This window comes from Salmo trutta, chromosome 8, assembly GCF_901001165.1.
Source record: "Salmo trutta chromosome 8, fSalTru1.1, whole genome shotgun sequence".
Taxonomy (NCBI): Eukaryota; Metazoa; Chordata; class Actinopteri; order Salmoniformes; family Salmonidae; genus Salmo; species Salmo trutta.
The window spans coordinates 47,001,363-47,020,231 of record NC_042964.1 but is presented as its reverse complement, the minus strand read 5'-3'; the positions used below and the strand labels follow the sequence as shown (position 1 = coordinate 47,020,231).

Below are 18,869 nucleotides of genomic sequence, written 5' to 3'. Positions count from 1 at the left end.
ATTAATCAATTCATTAGTTTTACTGTATCAAGAAGAAGATAACCAGTTACTCAATGACACTATAGGACAGGTGTCAAACTCATTCCATGGAGGGCTGAGTGTCTGCACGTTTCCACTCCTCCCTTGTACTTGATTGATGAATTAATGTCACTAATTAGTAATGACCTCGCCTCACTTGGTTGTCTAGGTCTTCATTGAAAGGAAAAACCAAAAACCCTCAGACAGTAGGTCCTCCATGGAATGAGTTGGACTCCCCTGCTAAAGAGTCTGAACATACTCTATATTTTATTTAGACATTGTCCTTTCCAGCACTGTTTCAGAAACTATACTGGATGCGTAATTAGACCAGGTCAGTACAGCTCAGTTTGACTCTGTAGTGTTAATCAGGAGCAGCTGACTCCGACGTCAATAACAGTGAATGCTGCAGTAGGGTGAGCTAACTGCACTGTACCGGAGGCAGCTAGTTCCTGGACAGGCTTCTTGGTGATGTACGACATGAAGCCCACAATGGAGAAGATGACGAAGCCCGCAAACATGCTGGTGAAGGAGTTTATACAGCACACGATGAGGGAGTCCCTGACAGGAGAGAAAAACACAACCCATGTTTGGTGTTGGTAAGTAGACATAACACCATAGTGGAACACCACAGAAGAAAGAAACAAGAAAAGGACAGAACAAATTAAAGCAAATAGAGGAAAGATGGAGTGGAACCCAGAAGTATAGAATCAAAGCAAATAGAGGAAAGAGGGAGTGGAACCCAGAAGTATAGAATCAAAGCAAATAGAGGAAAGAGGGAGTGGAACCCAGAAGTATAGAATCAAAGCAAATAGAGGAAAGAGGGAGTGGAACCCAGAAGTATAGAATCAAAGCAAATAGAGGAAAGAGGGAGTGGAACCCAGAAGTATAGAATCAAAGCAAATAGAGGAAAGATGGAGTGGAACCCAAAAGTATAGAATCAAAGCAAATAGAGGAAAGATGGAGTGGAACCCAGAAGTATAGAATCAAAGCAAATAGAGGAAAGATGGAGTGGAACCCAGAAGTATAGAATCAAAGCAAATAGAGGAAAGATGGAGTGGAACCCAGAAGTATAGAATCAAAGCAAATAGAGGAAAGATGGAGTGGAACCCAGAAGTATAGAATCAAAGCAAATAGAGGAAAGATGGAGTGGAACCCAGAAGTATAGAATCAAAGCAAATAGAGGAAAGAGGGAGTGGAACCCAGAAGTATAGAATCAAAGCAAATAGAGGAAAGATGTAGTGGAACCCAGAAGTATAGAATCAAAGCAAATAGAGGAAAGATTGAGTGGAACCCAGAAGTATAGAATCAAAGCAAATAGAGGAAAGATGGAGTGGAACCCAGAAGTATAGAATCAAAGCAAATAGAGGAAAGATGGAGTGGAACCCAGAAGTATAGAATCAAAGCAAATAGAGGAAAGATGGAGTGGAACCCAGAAGTATAGAATCAAAGCAAATAGAGGAAAGAGGGAGTGGAACCCAGAAGTATAGAATCAAAGCAAATAGAGGAAAGATGTAGTGGAACCCAGAAGTATAGAATCAAAGCAAATAGAGGAAAGATGGAGTGGAACCCAGAAGTATAGAATCAAAGCAAATAGAATGGTTCCATCACCTAGGTTTTTAACATGTAACAGAGGTGGTTTGATGAGCCTTACCTGAAGATGTGCGTTAGCTCCCTGAGAAAATGCACAGGCTTTAGCTCATTCTTGATGCACACATGAGACCCAGGTTTGAAACCAGTGGGCCACTAACAGGGACATAAGGCATAAAGGAGTGGCTGTGGGGGTTGCTTACCTGTACACATCGTTGTTGAAGGAGTTGTAGCTTCCCAAGGCGATGAGCGAACCCAGACCCAGTCCATAGGAGAAGAAGATCTGAGTGGCAGCGTCCAGCCACACCTGGGAGAGTAGTCAGACAAAAACACACACACACATTTTTTAAGGACAGTTTTCACATTTCAAGACATTAAACATATCTTATTTTTCCTGTTGACATTTCAGTGTGTGCATAGACATATGGTCTGTGAGTGTGTGACTCTTAGGGGCCACCGTACCTCAGACTTGAGGAGTTTGTTGAAGTCGGGGGTGATGTAGAAAAGGATGCCTTCCTTGGCCCCGGGGAGAGTGACCCCACGAAAAAACAGGATGAACAGCATGAGGTAGGGGTACGTGGCGGAGAAATAGACCACCTGAATAACAGATAGGGGACAGAGAAATAGACCACCTGAAGAACAGATAGGGGACAGAGAAATAGACCACCTGAATAACAGATAGGGGACAGAGTAATAGACCACCTGAAGAACAGATAGGGGACAGAGAAATAGACCACCTGAAGAACAGATAGGGGACAGAGAAATAGACCACCTGAAGAACAGATAGGGGACAGAGAAATAGACCACCTGAATAACAGATAGGGGACAGAGTAATAGACCACCTGAAGAACAGATAGGGGACAGAGAAATAGACCACCTGAAGAACAGATAGGGGACAGAGAAATAGACCACCTGAAGAACAGATAGGGGACAGAGAAATAGACCACCTGAATAACAGATAGGGGACAGAGTAATAGACCACCTGAAGAACAGATAGGGGACAGAGAAATAGACCACCTGAATAACATATAGGGGTCAGAGAAATAGACCACCTGAAGAACAGATAGGGGACAGAGAAATAGACCACCTGAAGAACAGATAGGGGACAGAGAAATAGACCACCTGAAGAACAGATAGGGGACAGAGAAATAGACCACCTGAAGAACAGATAGGGGACAGAGAAATAGACCACCTGAATAACAGATAGGGGACAGAGTAATAGACCACCTGAAGAACAGATAGGGGACAGAGAAATAGACCACCTGAATAACAGATAGGGGACAGAGTAATAGACCACCTGAAGAACAGATAGGGGACAGAGAAATAGACCACCTGAATAACAGACATGGTGTATTGGTGAGGAGTGAACCGGTGGGTAGTTTACTAACTAAAAACCCCAAATGAGGGTGAACTTCCAGCCTCAATGGTACATGAGCAGACTGAAACATTCCCCACTAGGGACTGAAACATTTTACTTCCTGCTCGCCTGCCTCGCCTTCCTCTCCTGACAGAGATCTGTGAACGTGCTTTGCACTTTCTCAAATAATGATTGTGTTTAATTGGTAAATTCCATCAAGGCCAGGGCCTTGGGGGAGTTAATTTTCTGCTTTGTGCCATTCACATTAAATTCCAATTACCCTCGGAGCAGAATGCGAAGATGTGTTCCTTGCTCATACATTTATTTTCTAAAAAGTGAGCGTTAATTTAACACCCCCTAACTCGAGTAAGTTGTTAATGCATTTTTTTTGCCAGGTTACCGTCATGGGAGGCTGTGGCCTGCTGCATATATCAGGGTTGAAGTTTAGTATATGATGTTGCTGAAATGGATTTACCATTCTATCAATTGTATTGTGGTTGATGTGTCTTACAGGTGACGAGAGTTTTCATTAAATACCTTTGCCAGAGAGAGAGAGAGAGAGAGAGAGAGAGAGAGAGAGAGAGAGAGAGAGAGATGTGCCAGATGGAGTGCCAGAGAGAGAGAGAGGAGACACCCAGACATAAGGAGACCGAGACAAAAGCACCAAGACAGAAAAAGAGAGATGGAAAAAGAGAAAGAGACCTGAAAGAAAAGAGAGAAGGCAAAAAGGGACAGAGTAATAATAAGAGCAGGGCTGACCTTCCCTGTCCACTCCACTCCTTTCCAGATAGAGAAGTAGACCAGGATCCAGGACAGAGCCAGAGTTCCAGCCAGGGGCCAGCGCACCTCACCAGGCTCCTCCAGACCACTGGACAGCTGGTGCATGTTCCGCCTGGCGGACACACACACACCGGTCAGTGCAGTCACACACACACACACCGGTCAGTGCAGTCACACACACCTGGATCACACAGACACATGCATACATACTTTCGGACAGGTTATACACACACATGATTACACGCACACATACAGACAGACAGGCCACACTCACAAACAAACAGTTATGCACACTCTCAGGTAACCCACACACACGTTTAATATGCACACACACACATTTTCCACCTTTTACACCATGCTTTTCACATGACTCAGTGAAAAATTATAGAAGTTTAACACTAGAAATGCCTGGCCTCTAGGGACCCCACTTCCAGCCAATGACGTGTCTTTTGGACGTCAACAACATAACAGTCTAATAAATACTTTCCATGTATGCTATCGGAAAAACAATCCTTTGGTTAGATTTATGAAGGTCATTAGTATATGATTCTTTTTTTTTCAAAGAACATAATAGCGTTTTCATTAATTTATGTTAATGTAGGCTAGATGTAAAAATGAAAAACCATTAGAAACCCCACAATTGAAGTGTTAAAATAAATGATTTGACGTACTCCCAGAACTCAGTGACGGCACTGGTGAGGTTGGTGGTGTCTGTCAAACTGTAGTTGGAGAAACATTTCTCTGTGTTCCACGGGTTATCACAACCCTCCCACGGCAAATCCTAGAGTGAGATAGAGACAGAGATGGATGGAGAGAGATGGAGAGACAGAGGGGGAGAAAGAAAGGGGAGAGGAGGTGTCATTGTGTCATCCAAAGAGACAAAGAGGAAGACAGAAAGAGACGAGAACAAAGAGTTGAGGGGGGGAACAGAAAGACAGACAGACAGACAGACAGACAGACAGACAGACAGACAGACAGACAGACAGACAGAAGATTAGCACCAACATGCATTAGCATTGGCCATTGCATAAAGGACAACATTGGAGAGCAGAGAGCTATTTAACTCATACAGTAGGGTAGTAATCAATAATGTATGGTAGTTGCCTCCTCCCCAGGCTCAGAGCTGGCTGGTACAGGAGACTATTATGGTAGGAATCTATGATGTTTTATGATGGAATGAGTAACTTGTGTCACCTTTGTCCTGTCCTCTACTGCCTGCTTGTATTTATTTGCATGTGCTGTTAGTTTGTCATAGGAACCATTCCACACAAGAAGCTCCCTCACAAGAAAATAGAGTCATTTGAATTGAAGTCAATGGGTGCAAGGTTTTCATTGTCATGTAGAAACTAAAGGTCTTTCCACTAGAGGTCGACCGATTAATCGGAATGGCCGATTAATTAGGTCCGATTTCAAGTTTTCATAACAATCGGTAATCGGTATTTTTGGCCACCGATTTGCCTATTTATTTATTTTTTACACCTTTATTTAACTAGGCAAGTCAGATTAAGAACACATTCTTATTTTCAATGACGGTCTAGGAACGGGGGTTAACTGCCTTGTTCAGGGGGGATTCGGGGATTCGTTTTTGCAGCCTTCGGTTACTAGTCCAACGCTCTAACCACCTGCCTTACATTGCACTTTGCATATAATCGATGTGGTGCCTGTTAATTTCTCATTGAATCACAGCCTACTTTGACAAACGAGTGTTGATTTAACAAGCGCATTTGCGAAAAAAGCACTGTCGTTGCACCAATGTACCTAACCATAAACATCAATGCCATTCTTTAAAATCAATACACAAGGATATATTTTTAAACCTGCATATTTAGTTAATATTGCCTGCTAACATGAAATTGTGTCACATCTCTAGCGTTCATTGCACGCAGAATCAGGGTATATGCAACAGTTTGGGCCGCCTGGCTCGTTGCGAACTAATTTGCCAGAATTTTGCAATGTAACAGGAATATTTAGACTTATTGATGCCACCCGTTAGATAAAATACAGAACGGTTCCGTATTTCACTGAAAGAAAAAACGTTTTGTTTTCGAGATGATAGTTTCCGGATTCGACCATATTAATGACCTAAGGCTCGTATTTCTGTGTGTTTATTATATTATAATTAAGTCTATGATTTGATATTTGATAGAGCAGTCTGACTGAGCGGTGGTAGGCACCAGCAGGCTCGTAAGCATTCATTCAAACAGCACTTCCGTGCATTTTGCCAGCAGCTCTTCGCTGTGCTTCAAACTGTTTATGACTTCAAGCCGGGTGGGTATAATTTGTGGAACTTTCCAACAGGAATCTATTCCAAAAACTTCGTAAATAACAAGGTTGCCAAAAAACAACGCATACAAAGTTGTATAGCGGCAGAATAAGATACCGGGTTAGCGTTTTTCACTCGTCACATTTATTCTGAAAAATGTCTGTCCTCACTCTAGTTGCCTATGGACAAACATTAAGAATAAGCTACGTGGTGAGTTGATGCCTATTCGGCAGCTAGTTAGCTAGGTTTGTATGCGTTGCTACTTTGTATGCGTTGTTGGTTGGCAACCTTTTACTTTACGTTTTTTGGAACAGATTCTTGTTGGAACGTTCCACAAATTATACCCACCCGTTCAAGCCTATCAACCCCCGAGATTAGGCTGGTGTAACCGATGTGAAATGGCTAGTTAGTTAGCCGGGTGCGCGCTAATAGTGTTTCAAACGTCACTCGCTCTGAGACTTGGAGTAGTTGTTCTCCTTGCTCTGCACGGGTAACGTTGCTTCGAGGGTGGCTGTTGTCGATGTGTTCCTGGTTCGAGCCCAGGTAGGAGCGAGGAGAGGGACGGAAGCTATACTGTTACACTGGCAATACTAAAGTGCCTATAAGAACATCCAATAGTCAAAGGTATATGAAATACAAATCGTATAGAGAGAAATAGTTATATAATTCCTATAACAACTACAACCTAAAACTTCTTACCTGGGAATATTGAAGACTCATGTTAAAAGGAACCACCAGCTTTCATATGTTCCCATGTTCTGAGCAAGGCACTTAAACGTTAGCTTTCTTACATGGCACATATTGCACTTTTACTTTCTTCTCCAACACTTTGTTTTGCATTATTTAAACCAAATTGAACATGTTTCATTATTTATTTGAGTCTAAATATATTTTATTGATGTATTATATTAAGTTAAAATAATTGTTCATTCAGTATTGTTGTAATTGCCGTTATTACATATAAATTAATAAAAATTAAAAAATTAAAAAAAAATCGGCCGATTAATCGGCAGCGGCTTTTTTGGTCCTCCAATAATCGGTATCGGTGTTGAAAAATCATAGTCGGTCGACCTCTACTTTCCACCTTGTATCTAATTGCTGCAAACAATCCTTTGGTTATATTTATGAAGGTCTTAGGTAAGGTCAAAGAACATAATAGCGTTTTCATTCATTTATGTTACTGTAAGCTATATGTAAAATTTACAAACCACTAAAAACACCAATCTCCCGTGGACGGACTACGTATCTGACCAAATTACAGTTTGTTAACCAAATTACAGTCAGTTAACCGAGATGAAAAAACCCGTAATGGAGTCTCAGGTACACTCTGTGCTTAGAACCATTTTATTTTATTTCCTGTTCTCAGGTCACCATCATCATCATCATCATATATGTATTTTTTCACCACTTCTGAGTGGAAAGCTCTTAGTGTCTCAGATTGTCTGCTTCATTTCAGTGATGTCTTCTCTCCCTCTCCTGTCTCCCTCCCTCTCCCTCCTGTCTCCCTCCCCCTCCCTCCACCTCTCTTTCTACCTCCAGCTCTCTTTCTCTCTCTACCTCCAACTGCCTCTCTCTCTCCCCGCACTCTCCTGACCCATCTCTTTGTGCTCCTGTCTGGTGTGAGAAGAGTGGTGATGGAGACTGTCTGTACAGAGATAATAACTCTGTCTCAGGTCTTTGTGTGGAACAAAATGAACAGCCACAGTGAACAACAGGAGTGAGAACACTATTAAGTGAACTACTCAGTAACTCTATTGACTAAGTCTGACTAAGGCCTGCATATTTCTTAGAGCATTTGTTAGTTATAGTCTATAACGTATTCAACCCACACTGATTTCTGGTCAGGTCACTTGGTTAAGCTATGAAGTCACAGCAAAGAATATACTCCTTGAAGGACAATAAACTATTCCATTTATGTACTGCTTATTCGATAGCCTGGTTCCAGATTTGTTTGTGCTTTCTGCTGAGTCGGCAACAGAGCACAAACAGATCTGGAACCAGGCTATGACCATAGGAGTCAATGACCGTTGAAGTTGGAATATGTGGGCAACTATAAATACCTAGGTGTCTGGTTAGACTGGAAACTCTCCTTCCAGACCCACATTAAGCATCTCCAATCCAAAATTAAATCTAGAATCGGCTTCCTATTTCGCAACAAAGCCTCCTTCACTCATGCCGCCAAACATACCCTCGTAAAACTGACTATCCTACCAATCCTTGTCTTCGGCGATGTCATTTACAAAATAGCCTCCAACACTCTACTCAGCAAACTGGATGTAGTCTATCACAGTGCCATCCGTTTTATCACCAAAGCCCCATATACTACCCACCACTGCGACCTGTATGCTGTCGTTGGCTGGCCCTCACTACATATTCGTCACCAAACCCACTGGCTCCAGGTCATCTATAAGTCTATGCTAGGTAAAGCCCGGCCTTATCTCAGCTCACTGGTCACCATAGCAACACCCACCCATAGCACGCGCTCCAGCACGTATATTTCGCTGGTCATCCTCAAAGCCAACACCTCCTTTGGCCGCCTTTCCTTCCAGTTCTCTGCTGCAAATGACTGGAACGAATTGCAAAAATCACTGAAGCTGGAGTCTTATATCTCCCTCACTAACTTTAAGCATCAGCTGTCAGAGCAGCTTACCAATCACTGTACCTGTACACAGCCAATCTGTAAATAGCACACCTAACTTCCTCACCCCCATATTATTACTTACCCTCTTGCTCTTTTGCCTCTATGGCCTATTTATTGCCTACCTCCCTACTCTTATATTTGCACACCCTGTACATAGATTTTTCTATTTTTCTTTTGTGTTATTGACTGCACATTTGTTTATGTGCAACTCTGTGTTGTTTGTTTTTGTCGCACTGCTTTGCTTTATCTTGGCCAGGTCGCAGTTGTAAATCAGAATTTGTTATCTACTGGCCTACCAGGTTAAATAAAAGGTGAAATAAATAAAGAATGTAACATTTGGCAAGACAGCAGGAACAGATCTGGGACAGATATTTTACTGCATTGTTGAGGAGAGTTAGCAAGCAAGCATTTCACTGTACCGTGTGCATGTGACCAATAAACGTTGATTTGATTTGACTGGGCTACTGCTTTCTAGTGTAGTGATGTCACCTACCTCTCTGAAGGAGATGAAGAGGTAGTAGAGGGCCCAGGCGATGATGATAATGTAGTGTGGTGATGTCACCTACCTCTCTGAAGGAGATGAAGAGGTAGTAGAGGGCCCAGGCGATGATGATAATGTAGTGTGGTGATGTCACCTACCGCTCTGAAGGAGTTGAAGAGGTAGTAGAGGGCCCAGGCGATGATGATAATGTAGTGTGGTGATGTCACCTACCGCTCTGAAGGAGATGAAGAGGTAGTAGAGGGCCCAGGCGATGATGATAATGTAGTGTGGTGATGTCACCTACCTCTCTGAAGGAGTTGAAGAGGTAGTAGAGGGCCCAGGCGATGATGATAATGTAGTGTGGTGATGTCACCTACCGCTCTGAAGGAGATGAAGAGGTAGTAGAGGGCCCAGGCGATGATGATAATGTAGTGTGGTGATGTCACCTACCGCTCTGAAGGAGTTGAAGAGGTAGTAGAGGGCCCAGGCGATGATGATAATGTAGTGTGGTGATGTCACCTACCGCTCTGAAGGAGTTGGAGGTAGTAGAGGGCCCAGGCGATGATGATAATGTAGTGTGGTGATGTCACCTACCGCTCTGAAGGAGTTGAAGAGGTAGTAGAGGGCCCAGGTGATGATGGTAATGTAGTGTGGTGATGTCACCTACCGCTCTGAAGGAGTTGAAGAGGTAGTAGAGGGCCCAGGCGATGATGATAATGTAGTGTGGTGATGTCACCTACCGCTCTGAAGGAGTTGAAGAGGTAGTAGAGGGCCCAGGCGATGATGATAATGTAGTGTGGTGATGTCACCTACCTCTCTGAAGGAGATGAAGAGGTAGTAGAGGGCCCAGGCGATGATGATAATGTAGTGTGGTGATGTCACCTACCTCTCTGAAGGAGATGAAGAGGTAGTAGAGGGCCCAGGCGATGATGATAATGTAGTGTGGTGATGTCACCTACCGCTCTGAAGGAGTTGAAGAGGTAGTAGAGGGCCCAGGCGATGATGATAATGTAGTAGATGTTGAGCCAGAAGGAGAGCACCACTGAGGCCAGACCAACCCCTATAGGGGGGGGGGAGAGGTACAGGTTAGTATTAACAAACAATTAGTTAACTAACTAGGAACTGCTGTTGCTAACTATTATTTGTCTTTGGGATATGTGTATATCTATTCTGTTGGATTTTTATATGAACTACAATGAGCTTGACTCCTCAATGATTTTGCATGTGTTGCATTTGTATGTATATGAATTCTTTAATTGTCTAATTAATGTAATCAAACCATCAATCACCTACCTAGACTATCTGTCAATATGTGGGGGGATTTTCAACATATCTCACCTTTCATCATAGGCATTAGTTTGGTCCACACCCCCAGCCCCCCCACCGAGGTGAACTGGCCCAGTGACGTCTCCAACAGGAACAGAGGTATGCCAGCAAACACCAGGGTGAGAAAGTACGGGATCAGGAAAGCCCCTGTCACCGGACCAGGGCACAGTGTGACAGAACAGGAAGTGTGTTTCACATGTACACCAAAGATATCCTCTTTCATCTGTGTTTATACTTTTACTTACGGTCTGCATCCCCATTCTCAATCCTTCTCTAACTTGTGCACTTGCACACTTACTATCATGGATTTTAAAAGCATGGGATTGGTGTAAGCATTGTCTGGAGCCACAGGAGACTGTTGAGGGGAGGACAGCTCATAATAATGGCAAGGAAGGTGCGAAAGGACACCGTTTGTTTGATGCATTTGATTCCATTCCACCTATTCCACTCCAGCTATTACCACAAGCCCGTCCTCCCCAATTAAGGTGCCACCAACCTCCTGTGCTGGAGACAGCTTTTACCACAGGAGGCTGGTGGCACCTTAATTGGGGAGGACGGGCTTGTGGTAATGGCTGGAGCAGAATAAGTGAAATGGTATCAAATACATCAAACACATGGTTTCCATGGTTTCCATGTGTTTGATGCCGTTCCATTAGCTCTGTTCCGGCCATTATTATGAGACGTTCTCCCCTCAGCAGGCTTCTGTAGTTTTTACCATGAGGGTTGTGCAAGTGCACATTTCGAGAGAAGGTTGAAGGATTGAGACTCGGATGTGGTTAAGACACTCATTGGCCAGTATTCAATCAGTTTTAGATAGTGGATTTATGGATAGTGTCATGTGTGCTCCTTCTCCGGCCTCTAGGTCACAAGGCTGCTCGTTATGGCGCACACATGTCACCATCGTTACGCGCACCTGCGCATCGTCAGACTCACCAGGACTCCATCACTTCCCTGATTACCTTCCCTATATCTGTCACTCCCTTCGGTTCCTTCCCCAGGCGTTATTGTTTCTGTTTTATGTCTGTGTTTCTTGTTTTGTATTATGTTGTGTTTTTTATTAAAACACACACTTGCTTCCTGACTCAGTGCACATCGTTACAGATAGGGGATTTCAGAAGTGTGATTTGGACATTAGCTTCATCACATGTGATGAAACTAGCAGTCTATCCTATCTATTCAGCATCTATTCCACGTTGGTTCAATGTTATTTCATTGAAATTATGTGGAAACAATGCTGAGTCAACCACTGTGTGCCCAGTGGGATGACATGACCCATTCAGGTTTGATGGTAAACTTGGCTGACAAATCATCCAGAGCACACAACCAAACTCACAATTTCTATATCAAGTGTCAACTCCCTACACAGGGACACGCTGCTGAGCCAAACAAGCACACTCCTGCAAGGGTTAAATGGATATCCATATTCAATTCAATTCAAAACACTTGATTGATCTCCAAAGGAGAAGTTGAATGTAGGACACAGACAGTAACATACGCAGATGCTTACATATAGACCTGAGCCCTGATGTATGGTGGAACGAGTGAAATATATGACGTCTACAGAAACCAATAGAATGAACTATGCATGAAAACAAGAGGACTGTGGAATTCTGTATCAATATGTTACTTCAGTGTTTCCCAAACTCGGTCCTCGGGACCCCCTGGGTGCACGTTTAGTTTTTTGCCCCAGCACTACACAGCTGATTCAAATAATTAAAGCTTGATGATTAGTTGGTTATTTGAATCAGCTGTGTAGTGCTACGGCAAAAACCAAAATGTGCACCCAGGAGGGTCCCGAGGACTGAGTTTGGGAAACACTGCATTACATCAGTCCCTCTCAAGTGTAAAATCAGTCTGTAAATGATTAAATACCTGTCAGAAGTATAGTATCTAAAGTGTTTGCTTCTAATCTTTGCTCACTTCTCAAAGTTATTGATGTTCAAAATAGAATATATCAACTCTGATTTATTTGATTTTACAATACTGGAAAGGTGCTCATTTCAAAAACGAATTTAACTTAATAGAAAGGTGGTATTCGTCACACTTTAAGGATGTTTTACCTCGAAAAACTCTGTCACTTTTACAAAAAACGTTTCTGTGAACACTAACACTGTTGATGTTATGTATCTGTGTTATGTATCTAGTCCTCATGAAAAATGTATTTGTAATTATTCGCTCACACAGAAAGTGACCTCAATAGTCCATAAAGACGATGCTGCATACTAGCACAGTGTACAGTACATTGTGATGAAATATAGATGTTTCCTAATGACAATTTCATTATTAACAATAGCCTCATCAATTAAAATCCAGGTCGGTCATTAAATAATCATCATGGTAAATTCCATGCAGTGGTTTTAATGACATGTTTAGATTTTCTCTCACTCAGGTTGCATAAAACAAAATAAGATGGATAGCCAAATGTATTCATTGAAAGCTCCCTATTTTACAATGCCTGTTCATTTTCCATGTCATTTTACACATCCTGCAGTTCCCATAGTTCACATTAAAGCAAATGTGGACATTGGACACCTACAGTATTAAAGCATGTTTCTTCAAATCCTTTTTTTTCTACAATGTGTTAGTTTATCAAACAGTGTACTCCCATGAACTGTAATAGGTTGTGCTTTATACTGATGATATTTTGAAATGTGTAGTTTTCCTCCTGCCTCTTCAGGCACCCCCTTGAAATCTCACTATTTCAAAGCCTGTAACAATGATTTCTACCAGACGCCGTTTTGGCTCTCCAGGCTCAAAATGGCCTCCCTCCCCGGACAGTTTATCTTACCTCCTCCATTCTTGCCGCACAGGTAAGGGAACCTCCAGACGTTCCCCAGGCCGATGGCGTACCCCACGCACGACAACAGGAAGTCAAACTTGCCCTTCCAGGAGCCCCTGTCAGGGAGCACTTCCTCCTTCTCCTCGCCATCTGGGGGCGCCACCGTCTCCATGACCTCGAATGGGACCGCCTGTTTGAACTCTGTCGGGGAGTTGAGTTCCACTGTGCTCTTACCAGTCTTCCCCATAGGGCGGGACCACGGTTCACTGGACCACGGTTCACTCGGGTTGAACCACCAGTCCTCACAATCCTATACGGTCCACTATGTACGGTCCACCATGTGTGATGAAATGATGTACGGTCAAAGTGAGCCTCAGTTAGTGTGTTTGGTCCTTTTTGTCCTTAACCAGTGTACTTCACAGGGAGATGGAGACACTGAACATGAGGTGGAGCTGTGAAGCAACAGAGATTAATGTCATTGACTCGCAAATTTATGGTAGATGTATGACACAGAAACAAAGAAATAGTTATCTAGCCGATAGATAGATAGATAGATAGATAGATAGATAGATAGATAGATAGATAGATAGATAGATAGATAGATAGATAGATAGATAGATAGATAGATAGAGAACAGAGGTAACTGAGTTGTGGTGCATTCATGCTAACTCTGAACCCTCAATGACGACATACACTAATGTGTTTGAGTATGGGGCCATAATCAATTCAAACATATTGAGTCTGGCCATTTTTGCCCCTCGTATGTGTAATGCACTATGTATGTAATGTTTGTGACGTGCTGTGTGTCTGTATGTGTAATGCACTATGTATTTAATGTTTGTGACATACTGTGTGTCTGTATGTGTAATGCACTATGTATTTAATGTTTGTGACGTGCTGTGTGTCTGTATGTGTAATGCACTATGTATTTAATGTTTGTGACATACTGTGTGTCTGTATGTGTAATGCACTATGTATTTAATGTTTGTGACATACTGTGTGTCTGTATGTGTAATGCACTATGTATTTAATGTTTGTGACGTGCTGTGTGTCTGTATGTGTAATGCACTATGTATTTAATGTTTGTGACGTGCTGTGTGTCTGTATGTGTAATGCACTATATATTTAATGTTTGTGACGTGCTGTGTGTCTGTATGTGTAATGCACTATGTATTTAATGTTTGTGACGTGCTGTGTGTCTGTATGTGTAATGCACTATGTATTTAATGTTTGTGACATACTGTGTGTCTGTATGTGTAATGCACTATGTATTTAATGTTTGTGACATACTGTGTGTCTGTATGTGTAATGCACTATGTATTTAATGTTTGTGACATACTGTGTGTCTGTATGTGTAATGCACTATGTATTTAATGTTTGTGACGTGCTGTGTGTCTGTATGTGTAATGCACTATGTATTTAATGTTTGTGACGTGCTGTGTGTCTGTATGTGTAATGCACTATGTATTTAATGTTTGTGACATACTGTGTGTCTGTATGTGTAATGCACTATGTATTTAATGTTTGTGACGTGCTGTGTGTCTGTATGTGTAATGCACTATGTATTTAATGTTTGTGACGTGCTGTGTGTCTGTATGTGTAATGCACTATGTATTTAATGTTTGTGACATACTGTGTGTCTGTATGTGTAATGCACTATGTATTTAATGTTTGTGACATACTGTGTGTCTGTATGTGTAATGCACTATGTATTTAATGTTTGTGACGTGCTGTGTGTCTGTATGTGTAATGCACTATGTATTTAATGTTTGTGACATACTGTGTGTCTGTATGTGTAATGCACTATGTATTTAATGTTTGTGACATACTGTGTGTCTGTATGTGTAATGCACTATGTATTTAATGTTTGTGACATACTGTGTGTCTGTATGTGTAATGCACTATGTATTTAATGTTTGTGACATACTGTGTGTCTGTATGTGTAATGCACTATGTATTTAATGTTTGTGACATACTGTGTGTCTGTATGTGTAATGCACTATGTATTTAATGTTTGTGACATACTGTGTGTCTGTATGTGTAATGCACTATGTATTTAATGTTTGTGACATACTGTGTGTCTGTATGTGTAATGCACTATGTATTTAATGTTTGTGACGTGCTGTGTGTCTGTATGTGTAATGCACTATGTATTTAATGTTTGTGACATACTGTGTGTCTGTATGTGTAATGCACTATGTATTTAATGTTTGTGACGTGCTGTGTGTCTGTATGTGTAATGCACTATGTATTTAATGTTTGTGACGTGCTGTGTGTCTGTATGTGTAATGCACTATGTATTTAATGTTTGTGACATACTGTGTGTCTGTATGTGTAATGCACTATGTATTTAATGTTTGTGACGTGCTGTGTGTCTGTATGTGTAATGCACTATGTATTTAATGTTTGTGACATACTGTGTGTCTGTATGTGTAATGCACTATGTATTTAATGTTTGTGACATACTGTGTGTCTGTATGTGTAATGCACTATGTATTTAATGTTTGTGACATACTGTGTGTCTGTATGTGTAATGCACTATGTATTTAATGTTTGTGACATACTGTAACTCTGTCTACAAAGATGCAAAAATATTTTCTCAGTGGATTTAATTGCTTACTACATCACATATGTGTAGATATGCGCACTACGTGATTGCTGTCTCTCTTGCTCTGCTGTCTTGCTAGCTGTCACTCAAATGGCGATGGGTTGAAGCTCATTGGCTAGAACTCAAATTGCTAGGAGGCTGGCACACGTGGGGGAATATGTAGGGTAAATGAACAACTTCCAGAAAGACAGTCGTTTTCCAACTAGGGATTTTGTAAAACAGTAATTCATAGATTATGTATGTATGAACTTCACGTTGACATATCCAGCAAAGCAGGAGGTTTAAACAATACTTTAAACAACAAACAAGTCGCCAAAGTCCCGGAGCATGTTAAACTTCAGCAGGCTATAAGTTATGTTTGTCTGGCTCAAATGTAAATGTATTAAATTGCAAACTTTTGACCTACGGTATTTCTTGGTTAATGTGCATATTTATTTTCATGGCAATATCCTTGGAAAATGGCCTAAAGTATTTGTTTGTTTTTCCTTGCTTTATTGTCTTTATTCCCCTTTTCATATTTTACTTTCTACTCTCTATTCAAATGTAAAACTCTTTGCTTTTTAGCTCATGCCCAATTTAGGCATACCTGGGAGTTTTTAGCTCATGGGCAATTTGCCTTGTTGACCAAAAACTTTTTTTTCAAATGACCATTTCAAAGATACTTCTTTTGTGTAACCTTGCTACTAATCATTTAGACAGAAGTACGGCTGCTATTGGCACAATGCTTTATTAAAGTATTCACCTGCAATTAAACTAGTGTTTTGGATGAATTGGATACACCAAACGAAATCCCAGAAGAGCTGTGGAAGAGAATGGTTCTCCACATTGTAAAATAAACAGATAAAAGAGAGGAGAAATGATGAAAACACCATTTGTTTGGACAGTATGATCTCATTGGTTTGAAAAGTTAAACAAGATAGTCTCGTCATTTGTCATTTCAGTGTCACATTACCAAAGTGATCTTCGGATACTGTCTGAAAACTCTATATACGCCCATAAATTTTATTTTGTCACAGCCTGAGTGTCACGACTTCCGCCGAAGTCGGTCCCTCTCCTTGTTCGGGCAGTGTTCGGCGGTCGACGTCACCGACCTTCTAGACATCACTGATCCATTTTTCATTTTCCATTGGTTTTGTCTTGTCTTCCTTCACACCTGGTTCCAATCCCATCAATTACATGTTGTGTATTTAACCCTCTGTTTCCCTTCATGTCCTTGTCGGAGATTGTTTTATTGTATGTCATGTGCAAGTCATGTGTCGGTGTGCAACGGGTTTTGTACCCACTTATTATTTTTTGTATATTTTTTTGGTTGTTTTGTTTTATGAGCACTTATTAAACGATTCCGTTTATACCAAGTTCGTTTTCCTGCGCCTGACTTCCCTGCCACCCATTACATTGAGACAACTTTGGGGTATCATAAGTTAAGTTTTGGTATTATTTTTGTACAGTATCCATTGTTTTATATTATACAACACTGTTACAAAAAAAAGCTTATATCTAGAACCTAAAAGGGTTCTTCGGCTGTCGCCATAGGTTAATCATTTGAAGACCCCTTATTGGTAACAGGTAGAACCCTTTTGGTTCCAACTAGAACTGTTGTGGGTTCCATGTAGAACCCTTTCCACAGAGGGTTCTATATGGAACCCAAAATGGTTCTACCTGGAACCAAAAAGGGTTTTACCTGGAACCAAAAAGGGTTTTAACTGGAACCAAAAAGGGTTTTAACTGGAACCAAAAAGGGTTTTACCTGGAACCAAAAAGGGTTTTAACTGGAACCAAAAAGGGTTTTAACTGGAACCAAAAAGGGTTTTAACTGGAACCAAAAAGGGTTTTAACTGGAACCAAAAAGGGTTTTAACTGGAACCAAAAAGGGTTTTACCTGGAACCAAAAAGGGTTATCCTACAGGGAGAGCCAAAGATAACCCTTTTTTCTAAGAGTGTATAGTACTCATCCTGGTATACAGTACATACTTTGCTTTAAATACTTTACTAGGCATCTGTATCTAACAGTATTCAACCATAACTAGTAGTTTTAGTATTTTATTAGGATCCCCATTAGCTGAAGCAGCAGCTACTCTTCCTGGAGTTAACTCAGAGCTCTGTGAGGAGGATGGAGAAGGATCTGCAGCATACCTGTATCTGAAGTCTTAATGTCCCTTGTCAGGTGATCAGGGTCCCTTCCTTATACCTTTACATCTGTAGCATAAGGCAAAATGAGTAAAACCATCCAAAGGAGAAAGGATCCAGCTATCCCCTCTATGAAAAGCTTTCATCCGCTGCCCCACCCAAGGGAACTGTCATAATGTCAACGCTGCTGGAAAGAAAGTTACAAAAAATTGCTTCCCCCTCTTTCTTCTTCACCCTCTCTCTTTTTTCTCTCCAGCTGGTGGTGTCTCTTCCTTTGGCTGGTACTGAGTGGCGGATAATAAAGTTCGACCTGTTGTGTGATCGGATTATTATTTTGCCCGGTGAGGCCCCAGGCCATGAGGGAAAAGTCAATCTCCTGATTCCGGTAGGGTGTCGTGTGTTGTGTGTTGCAGTGTGGGTAGGGTGTCGTGTGTTGCAGTGTGGGTGGGGGTGCGCAGTGTTTGTGTGTGTGTGTCACAGTGCTAATGAGTGTGTGGTGTTGTCACAGTGTGTATCGCTGAGTGTGGGTGTATGTGTGTTTCCTAGAGTGTGCGAATATGCATCTTTGAATATGTGTGTGTTTGTGTTTGAGGGTCAGTCAGCTTTTGCCAGTGCCGTTACCATGGTATTTCCCAATAGAGGAGGGCCTAATCCGAGCTGTGAAAGACATTTGGAAGTTTGGAAAATGAAACAGCCACTGCTCACTGCTTACTGGCACTAGGCCTGGGATATGAAGAGCACAGAACATAATGTGAAGTCATACGACTCTGAGGGTGATCCCTATAATATCTCCTTTCTCTTGAACTGTGCACTTGTTCACTTCTTCCCACAAAGCAGTGGATTGGTGGAGGCATGGGCCCGAGGGCTTTTCAACACAATTTCCATTCAAATCAGTGAAGGGA

The 18,869-nt window shown here is 41.7% G+C and overlaps 1 protein-coding gene across 2 annotated transcripts in view; it reads right to left on the bottom strand.

Moving 5' to 3' along the window:
• The window catches only part of LOC115199119 (sodium- and chloride-dependent GABA transporter 1), a 30,164-nt gene extending 11,793 nt beyond the window's left edge, over positions 1 to 18,371 (bottom strand). The window contains exons 1-9 of one of the 2 annotated variants that reach the window (XM_029761698.1): positions 17,974 to 18,371; positions 13,242 to 13,684; positions 10,466 to 10,600; positions 10,087 to 10,187; positions 4,414 to 4,523; positions 3,722 to 3,854; positions 2,068 to 2,202; positions 1,809 to 1,912; positions 452 to 576 (exon numbers count right to left, since the gene is read on the bottom strand). In XM_029761698.1, coding sequence (XP_029617558.1) covers positions 452 to 576; positions 1,809 to 1,912; positions 2,068 to 2,202; positions 3,722 to 3,854; positions 4,414 to 4,523; positions 10,087 to 10,187; positions 10,466 to 10,600; positions 13,242 to 13,479 — 1,081 coding nt within the window. In that variant the 5' untranslated portion in view covers positions 13,480 to 13,684; positions 17,974 to 18,371. Of the gene's footprint in view, positions 1 to 451; positions 577 to 1,808; positions 1,913 to 2,067; positions 2,203 to 3,721; positions 3,855 to 4,413; positions 4,524 to 9,285; positions 9,336 to 10,086; positions 10,188 to 10,465; positions 10,601 to 13,241; positions 13,685 to 17,973 lie in introns of those variants that run through there. The other variant, XM_029761699.1, reaches the window with a different exon arrangement.
• Positions 18,372 to 18,869: the final 498 nt, after the last annotated feature.